The following is a 20,848-nucleotide window of genomic DNA, read 5'->3' as shown; positions in this document are numbered from 1 at the left end:
ATAAAAAGTCAGTATCAGAACAGTAGTGATAGAGAGACCTATGACTTTGATCTCTACAACTAGTTCATCTGAAGTGGGTTGACCTTTAATATTAGGGCCAGATAGTCTCTTTTGGATGAGATTAAGAATTACAGCAAACAAGGAAAGGAGAATGGAGTCCAACCTGGACTAGTCAAAGAAGTTAAACTACAATAACTAACTTGAGAGCTTCAAGCATCTCAAAAGGGGGCACCTGGGTGGCTCTGTGGGTTAAGCCTCTGCCTTCGGCTCAGGTCATGATCCCAGCGTCCTGGGATAGAGCCCTGCCTCGGGCTCCCTGCTCAGCTGGAAGCCTGCTTCTCCCTCTCCCACTCCCCCTGCTAGTGTTCCCTCTCTCTCTGTGTCTCTCTCTGTCAATAAATTAAAAAAAAAAAAAAATCTTAAAAAAATAAAAAGCATCTCAAAGGAAGAAGTTAAGATTTAGGAGTTTTAGCTATATTGGAAAAACCATCAGTTTTGAAAGTAAGCATTTCAGTTTTTCAGTACAAATAAAGAAGAACTCCTAGATGATAGGTATAGTGTAAAAGAAAAGGCTTTGGATCTGAATCATATCCGTGGTCCTGCCTTCTGTTGGTTTTGTGACTTTGACATAGTGAACCTTCCCTAGCATAAATTTTCCTATTATAAAATGGAGATTAAAATCCCAAGTTTACAAGACTGTTGTGAGAACTATTTACAGTTTTGCATGTGAAGGCTCTTTCTAAACTGCACAGCAGTGCCTGCATTATATAAAGGTAAAGAATCATTATTGTATTCAGGTTTTTTAAAGCTCTTTTAGCACCTGTTGCCTGGTATAGAAAGAACAGTTCTCTGTGTTGGAAACAGCAAGTGGCTCAGATATTGATACCAAAGAAAACTTACGAATGTGCTTCATGGGAAACAGGAGTAGAGTAGAGAGAAGTTGTTTTCTATTTTCCTTATTAGCTATGTTCACGAAACAAGGGGAAAGGAACCATACAGGGCATTAACCTATGTTGATCCCTGATTCACACAGCAAAATCTCACAATAACTTTTTAAGTAAGGTCTGAAAAATTGAGTTGTAGAAAATGCAGGATTTTGTTCTTGGGGAGGTTAATAAATAAAACCGGGGAATGGGGGAAGCATGGAAGCTGAATGAGTTGTACATTTCCTTTCTCATTATTATGGGATATTACTGGAGATCACCGAGTTAATCCTTAATACTTGAATTTTGGTAGGAAATGGATTACCTCTCATTTTTTTTTCTTCCTGTTCTTTTTTTTTTTTTTTTTTTTTTTTAAGTAGGCTCCACACCCAACGTGGGGCTTGAATTCATGACCCTGAGATCAATAGAGTCGGATGCCCAACCGACTGAGCCAGCCAGGTACCCCTCACATTTATTTTTAGATCATGCCCAGGAAATTGTATGCTTCTTAGAATGTCTACTGATAGTTGCACCAATTTACTTAAATATTTCCCCAATAGGATGCTTTTTGTTAACACATTCTGCTTTGGATCTTGAACTAGTAACACGTTCCCTGCTCATTTCTAACTAGTTCTATCCCAGGATGACAGTATTTTATTGTTTATTTTTTAGATACCATGGGCTCCTGGTAGACTACCTGAGTCCAGGACAAGAGCCCTACATGTCTGAACAAGTTGCTTCATAAACCGAGTAACTGCAGTGTAAACTCAGGCTTCCCATGGTGCATGAATTTTTAGTTGTTGTTGCTATCAATTTGGCTCTTCTTATTTTGTGAGAAATTATTTGTTTTTTTTAAATTGCATGTGGTAAACCTCTCTAGTATGTTGCGGACAAATTAATGACCTGCTCCATGCCTGGGTAGGGCAATAGAGCTCTTATAGGTAGCATGGTTTCACTTATTTTATGGTATTTTCTGATGTTGTCTGGCAATATAAGCCTCTGAATGTAGTAAGGGTTGTGAGATTTACGCAATGGTTGTGAGATTTACGCAATGGATGCATCAGGGTTGTGAGATTTACATAGCTGGTTTGGGGGAAAAAGCAGTCTCTGTTTTTGCAAGCAGGCAAAAAAGAGCTGCATAACAGAGCTTTTGTTCCCCTGCAAAAGGTTTAAATGCTATTGAATAGACAGTTTAGAAAAATCAGATTTCACTAAAATGTAAGTATTAAACCTAAGAGATAATAGACTATTTGAAAAACACCGTGAAGTATGAAATCCTGGCTCATAGGATTAGCTTCCCCTATCACTATTCATTAATATTTTTAAATGTCATTGTTAGACTGTGGGGCTCAGTGAATTTTGATCAAAATATCACATCCTGCATGTTGCTGTTTAATTAAAGAAATTATTCTGGAAGAGTTTGCTTTTTCCAGTGACATTGAGTATGTAATGTTCATGCAGCGACCTTGAGAATGACTTAGTAGGCTGCACTGCCTTTTTGATGTCACACGTTGATCGTAATTAATTTAATTCTCACAACTGCGTTGTAAGATAGCCACAGAGAAGGTAAGTGACTCATTCAAGATCCCACTGTTAATGATGTAAGCTGGCTGATTTGAACACGGGCCATCTAGCTCCAGAATTCTTTGTTATCTAGCTGCTTCAACTAGCTTCTGGTTTTACTTTCTCTCACTCACCTTTTTGATCTTGAATCATCACAGCAGATTACTCTTGTGATTCACTAGGAAGATCTATAGATCTACACCCACACGTATGGATTTACCTAGAGCATTCTGTTTTGATAGGGAATAATTTCTTTCTTTCTGCATTTATGATTGGCGAATTTTAGTGTTTGTCTAGAAAATACTAATTTGTAGATAGCTACTAGCTTATAATATGTAGATTTTGGCAGTGGATTTGCACTGATTATTGGTTCAATTTTATTAATTTTGCTTCGTGGAGTACATTTGTCTAGTACTTGAAGGGATGTTTTCACTGATTAAATCTGAAAGATAATGTGGAAAGATTGAAATGATCATTTCCCAAAGATAAAGTTGCTATGACACTAGTAATCTCAAACACTGCTCATTTAACCACTCTGCTCTGTATCAGGAATGCTTAAAAAGTGTGTAGAGGCAAGTATCTTGTGAAATTGTAGGTGCTTTACTAATGTTCTGTTTTGTTTAGATGAGTAATGTGACAACAGAGTATTGTCTTGACATCGTAAGAAAATTTGAAGTTTCAGAAGAAAATAAGGCAAAAAATGTTCTTGGCATAGAAGGTAAAATAACCAGTATTCTTCTTCTTCTTTTTTTTTTCCCCTTTCAAGATTTCTTTAAATTCATGTTAGTTCACATATAGTGTAATATTAGTTTCAGGGATAGAATTTAGTGATTCATCTGTTGCTTTATAACACCCAGCGCTCATTATATCCCGCGTCCTTCTTAACGCCCATTCCCCAATTACCCAATCCCCCCACCAGTCTCCCCTCCAGTAACCCTCAGTTCATTCTCTATAGGTAAGAATCTCTTAGGGTTTGCCTCCCTTAAAATAACCAATGTTCTTAATTTCTCATTTCTCAATTCAGTTTGTTAAGTTAAATTCTAGCAAAATTTTTAGAAAATCAGGAGATTTTCATGGATTACAGAGGATTCAAATAAAACTCATAATACAAAATATTTTCCTACAAAACAGATGCCATGATATTGCTCTTTCTCTTACTACTTTAATGATGATAGGCATTTTCCACTCCAAGCAAATCAACTCTATCCCACCATGCATATGATAGATCTCAAGAAATATTTGGACTTTTCTCAAATGGCTAATTTTGGAAAGCTTCGACCTGGTAATTTCAAAAAAGGAAATTTGGTCTTAATTACCTATAACACTAGCGACTTGAAAGTACATTTTTTTTTCTTTTTTTAAATATTGGCAATGAACTTGTTTTCCCTAGTTGGCAGCAGTGGAAAGGTTGTTGGAACTACAAATTTTGTTAATACAACTATTTTATTACATAGTTGAGGAAAGTGAGGCTCTCAAAGAAATTAAGTAATTTGCCCACAGTTATGTATTCAGAATCTAGCTTCTAGGATCTTACATATAAATGTGAATATAGCTACATGTGTATAAGTTATATTTATTTAAAATATATGGGAAAATAAACATCAGGCTGCTACCAACAGGAGATCAAGTCCCAGGCAGAACCAGCAATCTTAATGGAGGACCACTGGGGCACTCCATTGCCCTCAAGAGCATCCAAAGCCATGGTTTTTCTTATTCATTTAGATGTTGACCTCCTATTCTCCCCTACTTTTGGGCTCAGTGTGGACAAGAGGGTTTTGATATCACCAGTTTACTTCCTGGGGTGCAGGGTAATTAAGAGAAAGGAATAATTTAAAATTTATGTCATTAAGAACCATTATTAAAACAACTAGAGAGGATAAACTAATTTAGGCTATTCGTTACCAAGAAATGAATGTTTTCTCTGGTGGGGCCCCCCAAAATGGAATTAAACATGATTTCTCCATCATGGACATAAGGATAGGCAATGAAGAAATTCTCTAGAGTCTCAGAGGATATTTACAGACACAGTTTTATCCACATAATTCTTGATGACTTGAAATAATTTACCCTGATGATTCCGCTTAGGTGGTTGGAGATCATTCCCATATTTATTCATTTTTGATGAGTGCCTCTTCTACTCAGGTGTTCTGTTTTGAAAAACTGTGGAAAACTGATAGGATTTTCTACATAATATATATTTGTTTATTTATTTATTTGAGTATAGCTGATATGCAATATAAAATTAGTTTTGAGTGTACAACGTAGTGATTTGACAACTTACATATTATGTCATACTCACCACAAGTGTAGGCACTGTCTGTCTGGTTACATTGCTATTACAGTATCACTGACTATATTTCTTATGCTGTGCCTTGTATTCCTATGGCTTGTTTGTTCCAGAACCGCAAGCCTAGATCTCCCTCTTCCCATTTTGCCCAGCCCTTTACCCCTTCCTCTCTGTCCATTTGCTCTCTGTATTTCTGCGTAATCTTTAAACACTATTTTAAACTCATAAAAAGTTGCCAGCTACTAGTAGCATCTTCTCAAACCAATTTCATAGTCAAATAATCACACACTGAATTTAGGCAGTGCCTAACTTTTGACCTGCGGCCTCAGCTATGGCACTAACAATACTGTTTTTTGAATTAATAACTTTACACGTTGCTGGTCAGTTAGCGTAGCACTTTGTGTCAATATGGCTTGAACATTGCATCAGTCACCTATTAGATCATGCTCTGCAGTCATAGCTTGAGTTCAGTAGCTACTGAATGGCTTTGCAGTAAGCTCTCTCCCAAGGACTTAATCAAAATTCTTGAAAAGTTGACTGTAGGTTATGTTTAAACTACTATTTCCCCGTCGTATTTACGTTTTTGACACTCACTGACCTGAAGCAAATCTCATTGCTTTAGTATTCCTCCCTGTAGCTGTCCTGAGTGTAAATAAGCTAATGACTGTGAACGTACTTTGACCTCTGTTGTCCCCAGTGGGTTTGAGTAAGTACCTGTGCTTTGAAAGCTAGAGTCCTTCACTGTCTCTTTCTTCCATAGGGTTCACGAACTTCATGCGTAGTCCTGCTTGTGACATATTTAACCCACTGCACCAGGAAGTGTACCAGGACATGGATCAGCCCCTGTGCAACTACTACATCGCCTCGTCTCACAACACATACCTGACCGGGGACCAGCTCCTTTCCCAGTCCAAAGTGGACATGTACGCCCGGGTGCTCCAGGAGGGCTGTCGCTGCGTAGAAGGTGTGGGCCTTGTCTGAGCTCTGCTGCCTGTTGATGAATGTGGCCTTTAGTCAAGTCATTCAAGTCTAGTAGAAACAGTGGAGACTTGAAATAGGCACACAAACCAGAACCGTTTTTTCTGCTCGTTGTAGCGTCATTCTTAACTTGTAATGCTCTCTGGCTTCTCCTTACTGTCCAATCAGGAGGCAAAGAGATGAACTAGAAGTTAGGAAGCACATCTGCAGTTGCCGAAAGATTGGGATGACAATGAAAGTTTTCCTAGGAAGGTATTGTTGATTCAACAATGGCAGACATGGTTTTGGATGACTCTTTGTTTTCAAGACACTTCATAGTCTCTCAGTCAACAACGTTTATTAAATTTCTAATGGGGTCTTGCTTGTGGGGACATAGATCAGGTGTCTGTCTTCAAAGAGCTGAATGGGTGGCCATTAAAAACGGTAGGACAGTGTGAGAATTCCACCAGGCCAATCATATACATGGTAAAGAAGTGGAAGTACGAAGAGTAAGGTGTGAGAGAAAATGCAATGAGAAATAGGCTGGGAAGGTAAACTTGGGTCAGTCATAAAGGGTTAAAGGACTTGAGGAATTCTAGTCTTTGGTAACAAGGGCCCAATGAAAGGTCTTAGTACATACTGTGATATTATCAGACATGTAGTTTAGAAAGATCACATGCGTCTCTGTGTAGGAGGACAGGTTTTTTGTTTTGTTTTGTTTTGTTTTTTTTATAAAATATGTGTTTGTGGAGAGAAACAGGGTGAAGCTAGATAGAGCAAGGAAAGGGTGGGAGGGCTCTTAACAATGATTCGGTGGAAGGGTTATAAAAACTTGGACTAAGTGAGGAGGAGAGATGATTACATCGATATTAAAGAAGACAACTCAGCAGGACCTGGTGCAAGAAGTAAAGGATGTAGGAAATGAGGGTGAGAGCTATAGTGAGTGAATGGTGCCACCATGTACTGTAGGGAATCTGGGGTAAGAGCAGTCACAAGTTCCGTTTTCCATCACTTGAGTTTATTGTCATTTGGTAACATTCTCTTGGACATTTTTATCAGTCAGTTGGATAATAATATCTGAACAAAATGGAAAGATCCAGGCAAGATAAAGATTCCATAGTTCTGAGTTTTATATGTGGTAGTTAAAGTCTCGGAAGTGTACAAGATCACCCACAGAGAGGAGCGGACAAGCAGTGAGGCCTGAGGAGTTAAGTGATCCGGCAGTTACATGCAGGAAGAGCAAAGGGAAACCACCAGGACCAACACAGAACAGTCACTGGGATCTAAGGAATGAAATGGGCAAAAACGTCCCACCCAACAGCAAAGTAAGTTAAGGCAAACACTAATCATCCAATCTGGTTGCATTTGACAGATGCAAGGTTACAGGTGTCTTTTGATAGGTTTGGTGACAGGCTAGTGGGAAGTTGGGGATAGCTGCTGTGGGTTAGTCACTTGGCATTTTTTCCATTTGAAGAAAACTAAGTGATATGGTTTGGGGAGGTTTTGAGACTTGGAAGAAGAAACGGGGACACAGATTCTGTTTTTAGATGGGATATGGGGGCTGAGATTTTCAAAGTGTTTAAGCCTGATTGCCTCTCCTTTCTCTGGGAAGAGAGGATCATTTACGAAGTGTAAAGTGGGGGGAAGTCAGTTTGGGGGCTTAAGATCAACAAACAATGGGAAAGGAGTTGATAAGATAAACTGGAGAAATCCTAGTTAATTTCAAAAGCAGTCTAAAAACCATCCTTTTGTTATACAAAATCTGCATGCTTAGACTCCTCCCATCCCATTCCCAGGAGATTAAATATGGGCTGGAGCTGTAATGGGATTGAGCCCTACATCAGGCTCCCTGTGGGCTGCGGGAAGCCTGCTTCTTCCTCCCTCACTCCCCCTGCTTGTGTTCCCTCTCTCTGTGTGTGTCTCTCTCTGTCAAATAAATAAATAAAATCTTAGAGAAAGAGAGAGAGAGAGAGAGAGATTAGGTATAGGAACAGTGAAGATAGATTATAGAATTGATCCAAGCCTCTAGATTTCTAAGTCGTATAAAATATCATTAAGGTGTTGGTGAGAGCTCTTTTAACTAATTAGTCAGTAGGTCCATGAGTCTTAGAAAGGAAAAGAAGTGAATATGGGGCTACAAAATGAGGTGAGAGAACCAAGAGGTAAAAAGATGGAGAAAGTTGTCATCACACATACAAAAAATAAGAGCAGAGAATTGTTATCACAGAGTGGGGTTTTGGATGTAGTTACAGGTGATGACTGTATCCAGGCTGTGTCGTGGGTGAGCGTGAATGAGGAGTGGAGATGAGTTGTTAGCATTGGGAAGGTCAAAGCTAAGAGACTGAGTAAATTGCCCACATGGACTTTTAACTCAGGAAGGATGTTGACAGGTAGATTCATTATTAAAAATTTTGAAGATTAGAAGTTGGAGATTAGAAACTGTAAACCAGATACTTAAGTGCAAAAAGAATGCTATAAGAAAGGCACTTGGAAGATGCCAGAAACGTAGAGTTGGATAAAGTGAGGTTCAAAAGTGGGGGGATTATTTTTTAAATGAATATAGGAGAACAGTTATTTACAAGTGCCAATAAAGGCCTGGAGCATGCCCCCTGGTCTGTGATTTATACAAAAAAAGCACCCGTGGAGAAAGGTAGTGTCCTCCAAGGCAAGCTGATGGTTAATCAAGATTCGGAGGTGGAGGGAGAACTCTGCCAAGAGTCTGATGATAAAAGGGAATTTGTGATGGAACGGAGATTCCACGGAGCAAAAGGGAATCACTTTTTGGTGGGGGTGTGGTGGGGGTTAGCAGTGGAAAACAGGGGTGTTGTGCTGGGGGGGTGGCATAGTGTAGGGGAAAGGAATAAAGCAGTAAGGTGATAAGACTCGTAACTGGATGGGTCTTTGTCAGATAGTTTCTGGCATGTTCTAAGGGTCAATTAACATTTTAAAACTGGACAGGCATTAAAAACTGTCTGCATACAAAACAATTAGAGCCACCACAAATTCAGTGTTCTGGAACCTCATGCTTTAAGACATGGCATTTTTGCAATCAGTGCAGAGAACGCCTACTGACATGAGTGGCAGACACTTGAGTAGCTTAAGCAACTGAGTAATGAAGATGCTTATAAAATATTAACATAAAGAAAAACCTTTTAGAAGGTCTCGAGATGACATCCTGTTCTCAGCCATTATTCAACCCTTTGTTTGTTCAGCGCTCAAGAAGTTTTACGTGTGTGACATGCATAGAGGTTCCCTGGGCACAGACCCTCATTGGATTCACAGTGATGGTTGCCTATCATTTGAAATGGTGACATGTCCTTTGAGGCCAAGGAAGGAAAATGATTTATAATGGCTCTGTGACGTGATTGTTAACTCCAGACTGTTTTGTGATTTTTTTAACTGCTGTGTCCGTGCAGTATTTCTTTTGCTTTCCAGGTTTTTCAGGTACCCAGTCTTCTCTTTTTTGGTTTTGCTCTCCAAAAAATCAGTGTCCCACCCAAGCCTGTTCCCATGTTCCCATGATCAGCTCCTTATCCTGAATCTGAACATCTAACCCTCCAGTTTCGTTTGGGGTATTAAGAAGGAAAATTATCTGATTAAGACAATTTATAGCAAGGTACACATGATTTTTAATCTTAGCTTTTTTCTTTTTTAGGGCTCTTTTAATTTTAAAATGAGAGCTTTTAGAAATTGTGTGTGTGGTAGATGATATTGGACATGGGCCTTCTCTTGTCTCTCCCTTCTTTCTTCCTAACTGCCAGTCACCCAAGTAATAGAAGCTACTTGGCTCTCCTTTTCTAAAAGCTTACCTTGCTCCAGATCTTCACACCACCTGAGAACATGTATGGCTCTGGTGTAACTTTAAAGGACATGCAGTCTCTCCAGTGCCTCCCTCATCAGCTTATAGCCGCAAATCCCTCCCCTCTTATTTGGCTTACTTGAAGTTATTGCTATTGGGATAATCGATGTGAGTGGGCAGTGGAAGTCAGACTACTATTTCTGGAAGGTTTTTCTTGAGGAGAAGAATTCTATTTATTTGAGGGACTTGATCAGCTTTGTCCGGAATCTGTGTTGTGTCCAAAATTATGGTTATCACTTTGGCTTTGAATGTTCTGTGTGGAGGAACAGCGGAACTACAATAATTTCAGCCCCTTTTGTGAGCCAGGTCCTGACTGAGTGCTTTCCATACATTCTCATTTGAGTCTTACAACACTAAGGGGGCTAGAATAGCCTCCTTGAGAGGACACCCCAACTTGGAGTGGTGAAGTGGCTCAGGTTCCCATAGCTAGGAAGCATGGGACCGGAGATTTGAACGCAAGTTGATTTAACTCCCCTACTCCACTGTTCTCTGTGAAGTCCATGTGCTTTCTGGAGGAGCAGGCATTGCATGGCATGATTAGCCCTAGGAGGGATCAAATGAAGGTCATCAGGTCACAGAAGGAAGGCTAGAGAAAGTGAAGTGAAGCACTGAGGGGAAGGTGGTTTTAAAAGAAGGAATTAGCTCGGTTCAAGATTGGGACCACCATCTAAATATTTAGATGTTCCTGTAGATTGAGAATTTGATGACATGATCTTTTGCGCTCTCCTGACAACTTCTGCAAGCCCTGTGCTTTGAAGATCTGAGCTCACAGCTGAAGCTTGGGCCCGAGACACCAGTGCTTATAGGTACCAGTGCTACGTCATCTACCTTGGGTCTGGATCAAGTTGTTTTTACTCTGAAATAACTAGAGTTAGGAATAAAGAACCTGATTTATAGAACATAGTAGGTCAAGGATTGGAAATTTCAGGTCCCACAGATATTTTTTGGAAGCAGCTTTTGCCAAGCATAGCACTTAGAGGTAGAGAGTAATGATTCCGGACAGGTTCTTCATGGTAGCGTGACCTGAAGAATCTCTCCACCTTTGAGCTTCTAGTTTGATGAAGTTGTGTTTTCCATCTCCGTTAGTTCAGTGGCAGGAATGTCCTTGGTCAGGATACACACAGTGTCTTGGGGAAGATTTAACAGGTCTTTTTTGGGGAAGTGGGTTTGTCAGCAAATCAACTGGGTAACATTTTTTACATGGCCTTTCATTCCCTTGACTTTCAGCCCAAGTTGCCTAATAAATATGGATGTTCTGTCCAGGGGATTTTCACCCTCATTATGGAACTGATGTCGCATCACTGCTATCATCGGTTTACAACCTTTCCTGTTATCTCTGGGAGGGCTATCAGGATGGAACGCTTTTAAGTTCCATTATGAAAAGCCGTCATGTTAGCTGCTTGGCTAGCCTGCAGAACTGACCAACCCTTTGTCAGAGTGCTTTCAGGGACCTCTAATATGTGATGTGATTGAAAAACCGGCCCCTGGTAATTTTGTGGCTAAGGGGATTGGTTGGAGGATTTTCGTCTTGCCATCATTCCTGTTACAGCATGAGCTCTTACAGGAACCTTCACTGTCATTTGAACTTGGCTGTGACTGCCACGTGTTAGGATGCCAGTTACCATTTGGGAATGTTGTTACCTTCATTTAGCAGACAGGTGATGAAATAGATCTAAAAAGTTAGCATTAGAAGAACCACCCTCAGACACTGGGAGATGGAAAGGGGAATTGAGTGGGAGGAAATCGGGGGGAGACAAACTATGAGAGACTGTGGACTCTGAGAAACAAACTGAGGGTTTGGAGGGGAGGGGGATGGGGAATGGGTGAGCCTGGTGGTGGGTATTAAGAAAGGCATGTATTGCATGGAGCACTGGGTGTGGTGCATAAACAAAGAATCTTGGAACACTGAAAAAAAAAAAAAGAAGAACCACCCTTGGCTACAGATATTCTGCTTATGTTATAAATGTTAGCAAAAGAGCATCTTCTTTCATGCCCAATGTAGTTTTAAGAGCTGCTTTTCTGTATACATGATAATCAAACGGGCATGGCATTGCCTGGTCTACATCCCTTCTTTTTGCAAGGATGTTGGTTCATTTATGAGAAACCCTGTTATGTCCTTTTTCCTCCACAAGGGGGCTAGATCAGGGTCTAAATTACTCACGTTACATTAGAAACATCTGTTCCTTCTTTCCATACCTCTATGCAAAGACAAATTAAAGAATGTTAAGAACATGTCAAAAGATGGATGGAGCTTCTCTTCTTAGAAAATGTCTTTGATAAATTTTACCTCATTTGTAGCCCCAAAGGAACAGTGCAACTCTTTATGCTGGTATCCCAAAACCTTGGATCTCCTTAACAGCATCTTTAAAATTTGTTTCCTATATTCCTATGGTATCAGCCTTGAAAAGATACTAGCCTTTTTCTCCTCTTACCTATTCCATTTTTCTCCCTAAGGATAATTTAACAGTCAATGTTTAATTATAATATAGGTAACTCTATTAGGGTAAGGAACTAATAGGATTTTTCTCATATATATGAGAGAGTGGAAGAAAGATTGGTCGATTTTAAGAAATTGGCTTACCTGATCATGGAGATATGCCAGTCGGAAATACATATATCAGACCAGCAGGTTGGAACCTTAGGTAGGAGTTGATGTTACAGGCTTGGGGAGAATTGCTTCTTCAGGAAATGGGAGTCTTTCATCTTAAGGCTGATTGATGAGGCCCACACTTTATGGCGAGTAATTCACTTTACCCAAAGCCTATTGATTTAAATGTTAATCACATCTAAAAAATATCTTTACAACAACATCTAGACTGGTGTTTGATTAAATAACTGGGCATTGTAGCCTAGCATGGTTGACACATAAAATTTCCCATCAAATCCTATTATGGTTATGGTGAACAGCTTTAAAATTTTAGGGAAAAAATGGACAGATCGTGCCCTGATGTAATTTACAAAGCATATGTATGAGGAAGCTACTACTAAAATAAGGAACAGGTGCGGTCATGAACTGTCTGGCCCTAATTAAAACTCAAAGTTTTTTTTTGTTTGTTTGTTTGTTTTTCTTGAGAGTTTATTTATTTATTTGACAGCGAGAGATCACAAGTAGGCAGAGAGGCAGGCAGAGAGGCAGGCAGAGAGAGAGGGGGTAGTAGGCTCCCTGCTGAGCAGAGAGCCTGATGTGGGGTTCGATCCCAGGACCCATGACCTGAACCGAAGGCAGAGGCTTAACCCATTGAGCCACCCAGGCGCCCCTAAAACTCAAAGTTTTAACTGGCATTCCATTAGCCAAATCCAGTGTGCAGAGTGTTTGGCTCGTGTTATGATTTTAAAAATGGATTCATTGCCAATATTTTAAAAATTGGGAAAACTCATGGCAGTAAGATCTAGAGTTTTGAGTTTTCTCAGCTCTGGCAAGCAGAGTTGCCTGCCTATGCTGTATGGAAGGCAATGTCACCAGAGCTGGCAAGGTTGTATGGGGGACTCCAGCTTAGCCTTGATTGGGATTTAGATAAGGAACATGAAAGAGGGCATTTTGGTTGACCTTAAATGAAAGAAGCAGAGTCCTGGAGGTAGGGTTGTCTGTGAGGAAACTTGCCTAATGGAAGAACCTGTCTGTGAGTGTCAGGTGTAGGAGAAAATAAGTTTGACTTGTCAGACGGGGGCTAGGGTATTAAGGCAACAGTAGATCCTTTAAGAGTTAAACCTAAAATCTCTGTGCCTTAAAACAACTGAAATTTCTTTTTTGCTTATGTAAAGTCCAAAATACGTGTTCCTAATAGGTGAGTGTTTCAAGCAATGATTTAGGGGTCTAGGGTCATGCAATCTCCAGCGCATGTCTTCTGTAGTGATCGCAAAAGAAGGGAGCGTGGATGACTGTGTAGGGCAAGTTTTTACAGACCAGATGTGGAAGCAGTGCGCATGATTTCAGCCCACATTTCAATGGCCACATCCTACTGCAAGGGAAGGCCGGGCAGTGTAGTCTGGCTGTGCGCCAGGGCGGAAGTGGTTACAGGCTGAGGGAACTGCTAGCCGGTCTCTAGCACAAGAGATGGAGACCTTGGCGTTAAGCAGGCAGGAGCTGCTGTAGGATATTAATAAAGTCAGCATATATCTACTGAGTAAATGCTGTGTTATGCACTGAGTAGACTTTTGAACAAAGGAACAACGCGGTGAAAGCATCATTTTGAGAAACCAGTCTGGTGGTCAAGTGTAAAACAAGGAAGGCAAGTTCTAAGTCAGGCTGGTTGGTGGTGGTTGTGTTTCTTGGGCTGGGAGCTGGTGAGGCTGTCTATACATAGAGCAGTATCAGTGTTATCAATAACCATCACAATTGCTATGTATCCTGTAGTATTAATAAGCAGCTTTACATAGGCATGAAACTTATGCTGCAAATGCGACCATTCTTTCCCTTCAATGGGGGAAAGCAAGGCTTTAAAATGATTAAATCATTTGCCCGTATTCACATAAATCTCGGCAGGACCTGAAGATTTGAACTTAAGAAGTCAGTGTTATTTTATGGCTCCTGTAGAATTAATAAAATGAAAATCTAAACGAAGCATAATGAGTTTAAGTGAACAGTAATGAAGAATTCTGTTATTGATTTGAGAGGGTCACTGCAATTTACCAAAAGACTTGAGTAAGCTGAAAATGAAGAAGTGAAATTAGAGAAACAACCCATTAAGAAGTATCACTAGCTTTGGGTGTACTTGATTGGCTTTAGATCGATTTCTAATGAGCGTTCTTGGTAAATGCTAGGGCGCTTGTGAATATGACGTTTTTGTTAACTATAAGCACTCAGAAACAAATTGTTATTATCTTTAATTCCTTATTCTGATAAATATGCCAGAACACCCATCTCTCTGATATCTTTGTCATGCTCATAACATGTATAATAATATTTATCTGATAATATTTATCTGATATAATATAGAATAATATTTATCTGATAGTTCCAGAAATATTAGCAAACACCAGAAAACTTTGCGTTGTTGATGTGAAGTTCTGTTCTTGGCAGTTGACTGTTGGGATGGCCCAGACGGAGAGCCAGTGGTCCACCACGGTTATACTCTGACTTCAAAAATTCTATTCAGAGACGTTGTGGAGACCATCAACAAGCACGCCTTTGTGAAGAATGAGTAAGTACAACACTTGGGAGCTAAGCTAGCACACAGAGCATTGGCTGATGTACCACAACTACAAAACTACACACCCTTCCTTGGAGTCTTCGTCTCCCTTTCTATGACCCTCGTTCCCTCCTTCCTTCCCAACAAAGCATTGTGAACAAGTAATATGGGCTTCATGTTTGTGCTTTCTCATGCTCCATTCATTTCTTACCCCATTCTGTCTCAAGATGTTGCCTCCTTGGAGCCTGTTCTTGCGAAGACTGACTTCAGCATTTCTATAGTGTTCATAAAGTTTGGAAACATAGGTTACTATACGTGATAAATAGGTTATTGATATTATATTACAATATAGTAAAATAAAAGCTAGGTTTTTAGCCTTGCTGGGTGTCCTGTATATACTATGACTTGTCACTTGATTCTTCCTTGGCATTGAATAATGGTGACTCTTTTCTCCTTAATACTTGCTTTTTGGGGGCTTCTATTATAACATTACCCTCTATGCCATCATTGTTTCTCACTCATTTTTTTTGGTTAAGGTCTTCTATTCCATTTCCTCATTCCTCTGTCACTCTTTCTTTCTCTCTTCCTTCTCTTCCTTTCCTTCCCTTCCTTCCTTCCCTCCCTCCCTCCTTCTTCCTTCCTTCCTTCTTTCCTTCCTTCCTTTCTCTTAAGATTTTATTTATTTATTTGACAGAGAGAGAGAGTGTGAGAGAGAGAGTGGGCACACAAGCAGTGGGAATGGCAGAGGGAGAGGGAGAAGCAGGCTCTCTGCTGAGCAGGGAGCCTGATGTAGGACTTGATCCCAGGACCTTGGGATCACGACCTGAGCCGAAGGCAGGTGCTTAACTGACTGAGCTACCCAGACGCTCCAATAGTCACTATTTCTTAACTTATTGCCATTGTTCTACTTTTGGGCTGTTTAATTATATGTCCAGAACTTTCCCCTCAGTTTCAGAACTATGTAGGAAAATTCTTTTTTAAAAATTTTTTTCTTAAGATTTTATTTATGTATTTGAGAGAGAGAGACAGAGATAGAGAGAGCACAGTGGGGAGGAGAGGGAGAAGCAGGCTCCCCGCTGAGCAGGGAGCCAGACATGGGACTGGATCCCAGGACCCTGGGATCGTGACCTGAGCTGAAGGCAGACAACCGACTGAGCCACTGAGGTGCCCCTAGAAAAATTCTTAGTAAAGATTCATCTATGTATCCCATAGGTACCTCAAAATCAGCAAATGTCATTACTTACTCAGGTATTTTATGGTGCACACTGCAATGAGCGCAGAGAGCCACAGCACTGAACAAAAGAGGACTTCTACCATCATGGAGCTTATATCCCAACCCGAATTCAGCATCTCGTTCTGCCAAACGTCCTCTGGCTCTATTTCCCTTTAGTAAGAGGTAGCACTGTCTACCAGTGTCTTTAGCCAAAAACTGAGTCATTCTAGATTCAGCCAATTCTTGTCAATTCTACTTCCTAAATTATCTTTTGACTCCATTGCCTTCTGTCCGTTTTCATTTCCTTTGGGCCATTCTCCACTCTAGTGCAATATTTTCCTTTCTGAAAACACAAGTATGCTGCTGTATGTCTTAAAGTCCTTCAGAAGCTCCCTGTGGTATGCAGTCATGTCTTCCATGTCCTTCAGGACTTGGCCTCTTCTCTTTCTTCCAGGGTCTTCCATCATTGCTCTGCAGGGATTCTGCCTTTGTCATCTCTTGGATTCCCGAGTGACCCCAGTTCTTTCACAACTCCCTACCTCGATGTGCTGTTCTCTGCCCAGCACATTCTTCTCATTATTCCATCTGCCTGATCCTTATCCATCCTTCAAGACTGCTCAGATACTGTCCCTCTGTCAGACTTACTGATATACCAGCTGATTTAAATGCTCCTTTCTCTGTTCTTAGCACCCTGAGCGTATTTCTGTTATATCTATATAGCACTCTCTTGTAACTGTTGGCTTCCTGCCTTCTTTTGAGCCTATAAGACCATGAGCTCATTGGAAATACGGGGCTATGTCTTATTCATTCTTTCTTGCCTAGCAGGTGCCTGGAATATACCAGACAGCTAAGAAATGATTTTTTTGGAATTAAAAGAAACAAAATTACAATTCCGTAAAATTAAATTTTTAAAAGTTAGTAGCCTTTAAAATTTTTAATATTTGGTCGTCTTATTTATTAACCATGGGGCTAAAATGCTGTTGCAATGCGAGATGCATGCTGCCTGGCAGCTTTGGTTTATGGTATCATCTGACAGGTCTTTTCTACCCTCATTTTTGCTAGTTTCAGCAAAGTTGACGGAGTGGTTTTGCCATGTTTTCTAAAATGTGAAGTTGGGTGTTTGACAGGGCTTACTTCAAGTTTGGGGCTATTTAGGAGAAAATCACTTGAAATGAAAAGTTGATAATGCTTGTTTAGCACATTTTAAAAGTTCAGTCTTTTCCTTTTCTTTCTTAGGCCTTCTTTATACCCAGGTTTCTCAGCCTTGGCACCATTGACATTTTGAACCAGATAATTCTTTGTTGTGGGAAACTGTCTTGTGCATTGTAAGATGGTTACAGTGTCCTGACTTCTCCACACTAAATGTCAGTCGCATCCCCCCCACCCCCATATTGTGAGCACCAAAAATGTCTTCAGATGTTGACAGATAGCTATTTGGGGAATAGCTATGTGTCACGTGCGTCACGGTCTCCCTTGTCCCCTGTTGAGAAGCGCTGCTTTACGTTGAGTATCATTAGACACTAATAGGCTTTTTTATAAACAGATTGGTAATTTAAAAATTCATCGTTAGAACACCTTGATGTGATTGCATAGATAATCTCTTGCTAGTTTGTTGTTGTTTTTCTCTCTTTCTAACACTCTGGGATAAAGTCCATGTGGACACAAGAACAAATAGATCAGAATAAGGTAGCCCACTCTGGTTACAAAGGTTCTTCTCTTCTATTACCTTTGGCATCAGGTTTTACTGATGAGGAAAGGATGTAATTTCAGGAGGTTATAGGCCCTCCTGTGAAGCATGTGCTGCCATACAAGCCCAGAAGTAAAATTTTTTTTTCTACATGGATATATTAACCAATTTAAATATCGGTTATGTACTCTGGAAAATATATATGGTCTATTACTTCAGAAGATACATGACAGAAAAGTAGAAAAAACCAGCAAGCTAAATTTGAAATAATTTCTTACTCTGAAGAAAAAACAACGTCCGAAGAAGAGTAAGAGCAGAGATCAGTCCAGGTTCCCTTTCTGCCTTGGCCGCCCACTCCGGAGGCTGTCTTTGGCAGTCAGTCTACTTGGATTTCATGTTCTCTGCACAGGAACCTGAGGACTGGGGGAGAGTGAATGCTTGCCTCTTCTGAAAGCAAAGACTAGTATATAATTCTATGCAAATGATTTTCAAATGTTTGGCATAGGATGCTATAAATCGTGAAATTCCATTATGCTATTTTATCCTCCATAGTGATTTTCAAGCTGGGGGCTGATAATTTATTTTTAAATATCTGTACTTAGTGGTCTGTTAGATGTCTTTAGACATTTTAAAAAATGAAATCTATTTAAGTTTTTATCCTGAAGTTTATTTTTTTTTTATTTGAGTGTAGTTGATGCACAATGTTAAATTAGTTTTAGGTGTACAACATAGTGATTTGACAAGTTGATACATACACTGTGCTCACCACAAGTATAGCTACCTTTACCATACAATGTTATTACAATACCATGGACTGTGTGCCCTTTGCTGTACCTTTTATTCCCATGACTTATTCATTCCATAACTGGAAACCCATACCTCCCACTGCCCTTTGCCCAGTTTGCCCAGCCCCTCCATTCCCTCCCCTTTGGCAACCATTAATTTATTGTGCTGATACTGCTTTTTGTTTGTTTATTCATTTGTTTTCTTCTTAGATTCCACATATGAGTGAAATCATATGGCATTTGTCCTTCTCAGTCTTATTTCATTTAGCATAATACCCTCTAGGTCCATCCGTGTTGTTGCAAATGGCACAACCTACTCCTTTTTTATGGCTGCATAATATTCGCACACGCACATGCACGTGTGTGTGTGTATGTGTATGTGTGTACACACCACATCTTCCTTACCCATTTGCTAACAATGCAATGGATACTTAAGTTGTTTCTGTATCTTGGCTATTGTAAATAATGCTCCAATAAACATAAGGGTTTGTGTCTTTTTGAATTAATGTTTTTGGGTTTTTTGGGGGGTAAATACCCAGTAGTGGAATTGTTGGATCATATGATATTTCTATTTTTAACTTTTTGAGGAACCTTCATACTGTTTTCCATAGTAGCTGCACCAGTTTGCATTCCCACCAACAGCATAGGAGGGTTTCTTTTTCTTCACATCCTCACCAGTGCTTGTTTTGTCTTGGGTTTTTGGTTTTACCCATTCTGACAGGTGTAAGGTGATGTCTCCTGTGGTTTTGATTTGCATTTCCCTGATAGTGATGTTGAGCATCTTTCTATGTGTCTGTTGACCAACTGTATATCTTTTTTGGAAAAATGTCTATTCAGGTCCTTTGTCCATTTTTTAATTGGATATTTTGGAGGACTTTTAGTGTTGAGTTGTATGGGTTCTTTATATTTTTTACATATTAACCCCTTTTTGGATATATCACTTGCAAATCCCTTCTCCCCTTTAGCAGAATGCCTTTTGTTTTGTTGACAATTTCCTTCACTGTGGAAAAGCTTTTTATTTCTTGTAGTCCCAATAGTTTATTTTTGCTTTTATTTCCCTTGCCTCAGGAGACATATCTAGAAAAATGTTGGTACAAGTGATGTCAGAAAAATTACTGCCTGTGCTCTCTTCTAGGATTTTTGTGGTTTGAGGTCTTACACTTTAGTCTTTAATCCATTTTGAGTTTATTTTTGAGGATGGTGTAAGAAAGAGGTCAAGTTCCATTCTTTTGCATTAGCTGTCCAGTTTACCCAATGCCATTAATTGAAGAGATTGTCTTTCCCCATTATATATTTTTGCCTCCTTTAGATTTTTAAATAAATAAGACAAAATTACAATATATGAATTTTCTTTCTTTAGGCTTATCTCTCTTAAAATTGCCTCTTTTTTTTCTTTTAAAAGAGACATAATGTATGTACCATTTTTAAAATGCAAAATATTAAATGAGGTTGTCCCATATGGTTGATATTTTGTTCAGCCATTATGCCTAGCAAAATGTTTTTGGTCAGCGGAGTTTCTTAAAAAATGCATCTTTCATGGGACACCTGCGTGGCTCAGTCAGTTAAGTGTCTGCCTTCTGCTCAGGTCATGAGTCCTGGGGTCGAACCCTGTACTGGGCTCCTTGCTCAATGGGCAGCCTGTGTCTCCCTCTGCCTGGTACTCCCCAAGCTTGTTCTCTCTCTCTCTCTCTCTCTCTCTCAAATAAATAAATAAGATTGAAAAAAAAGAAATGCATCTTCCATCTTTCTCATTTTAATCATCACAGCTCTCCCAAATACTGTCACCAGGATTGTAAGAACATAATGAATACGGAATGATGTTCAAACAGCCCTGTGAGTTGCCTGTACGTGATGCCGTTAGAATCTGTTGCTGTCCTCTTTAGGTTCCCAGTCATACTGTCCATTGAGAATCACTGCAGTGTCCAGCAGCAGAGGAAGATTGCTCAGTACCTGAAAGGAATATTTGGAGACAAACTGGACCTGTCATCTGTAGACACAGGAGAGACCAAACAGCTCCCAAGCCCTCAAAGTTTGAAAGGCAAAATCCTAGTGAAGGTAATTACCCCAAGGAATGCAGTCAAAGGCGTTAATGACCAACGAAGCCCTCCCTCCCTTAAGGACTATAAACTCATTTATCAAGAGAACAATAGATTCAATCCATGAAGGGTCATCTAGATTTGTGGATGCGTCTTGTTCCGCTTTATTAATAGTTATACCTTCAGAAAGAGCTTGTTATTGACTGATCACATCTTCTGGGATTTGTTTTTGTGACATGAAAAGATCAATACTGTAAGCCAAATGTTTACTATTTTAGTCTGTAGTAATTAACCCTGGTGGTATGTGTGACTGCAGGGGGTACAGAGGAAGAGGAGGCTCTTTGTGTCCATATCTGAAAGCATTTCTTTCAGATTCTTCTCTCCCACTTCAAGGTCCGATAACTGTCTG

The 20,848-nt window shown here is 39.9% G+C and overlaps 1 protein-coding gene across 3 annotated transcripts in view; it reads left to right on the top strand.

The window, feature by feature from the left end:
- Window positions 1-20,848, top strand: part of PLCH1 (phospholipase C eta 1) — a gene marked incomplete at its 5' end in the record, with an annotated part of 214,263 nt that overhangs the window by 151,887 nt on the left and 41,528 nt on the right. For all 3 annotated transcript variants that reach the window (XM_080821571.1, XM_080821573.1, XM_080821572.1), the window contains 4 exons: window positions 3,111-3,204; window positions 5,534-5,737; window positions 14,610-14,730; window positions 20,287-20,458. In XM_080821571.1, the coding sequence (XP_080677697.1) occupies window positions 3,111-3,204; window positions 5,534-5,737; window positions 14,610-14,730; window positions 20,287-20,458 (591 nt within the window). The remainder of the gene's footprint in view (window positions 1-3,110; window positions 3,205-5,533; window positions 5,738-14,609; window positions 14,731-20,286; window positions 20,459-20,848) is intronic.

The sequence above is a fragment of the Martes martes genome (assembly GCF_963455335.1).
Source record: "Martes martes genome assembly, chromosome: 1".
Lineage (NCBI taxonomy): Eukaryota > Metazoa > Chordata > Mammalia > Carnivora > Mustelidae > Martes > Martes martes.
Note: the sequence above shows the minus strand (reverse complement) of the source record. Positions and strands in the feature narration are given on the sequence as shown.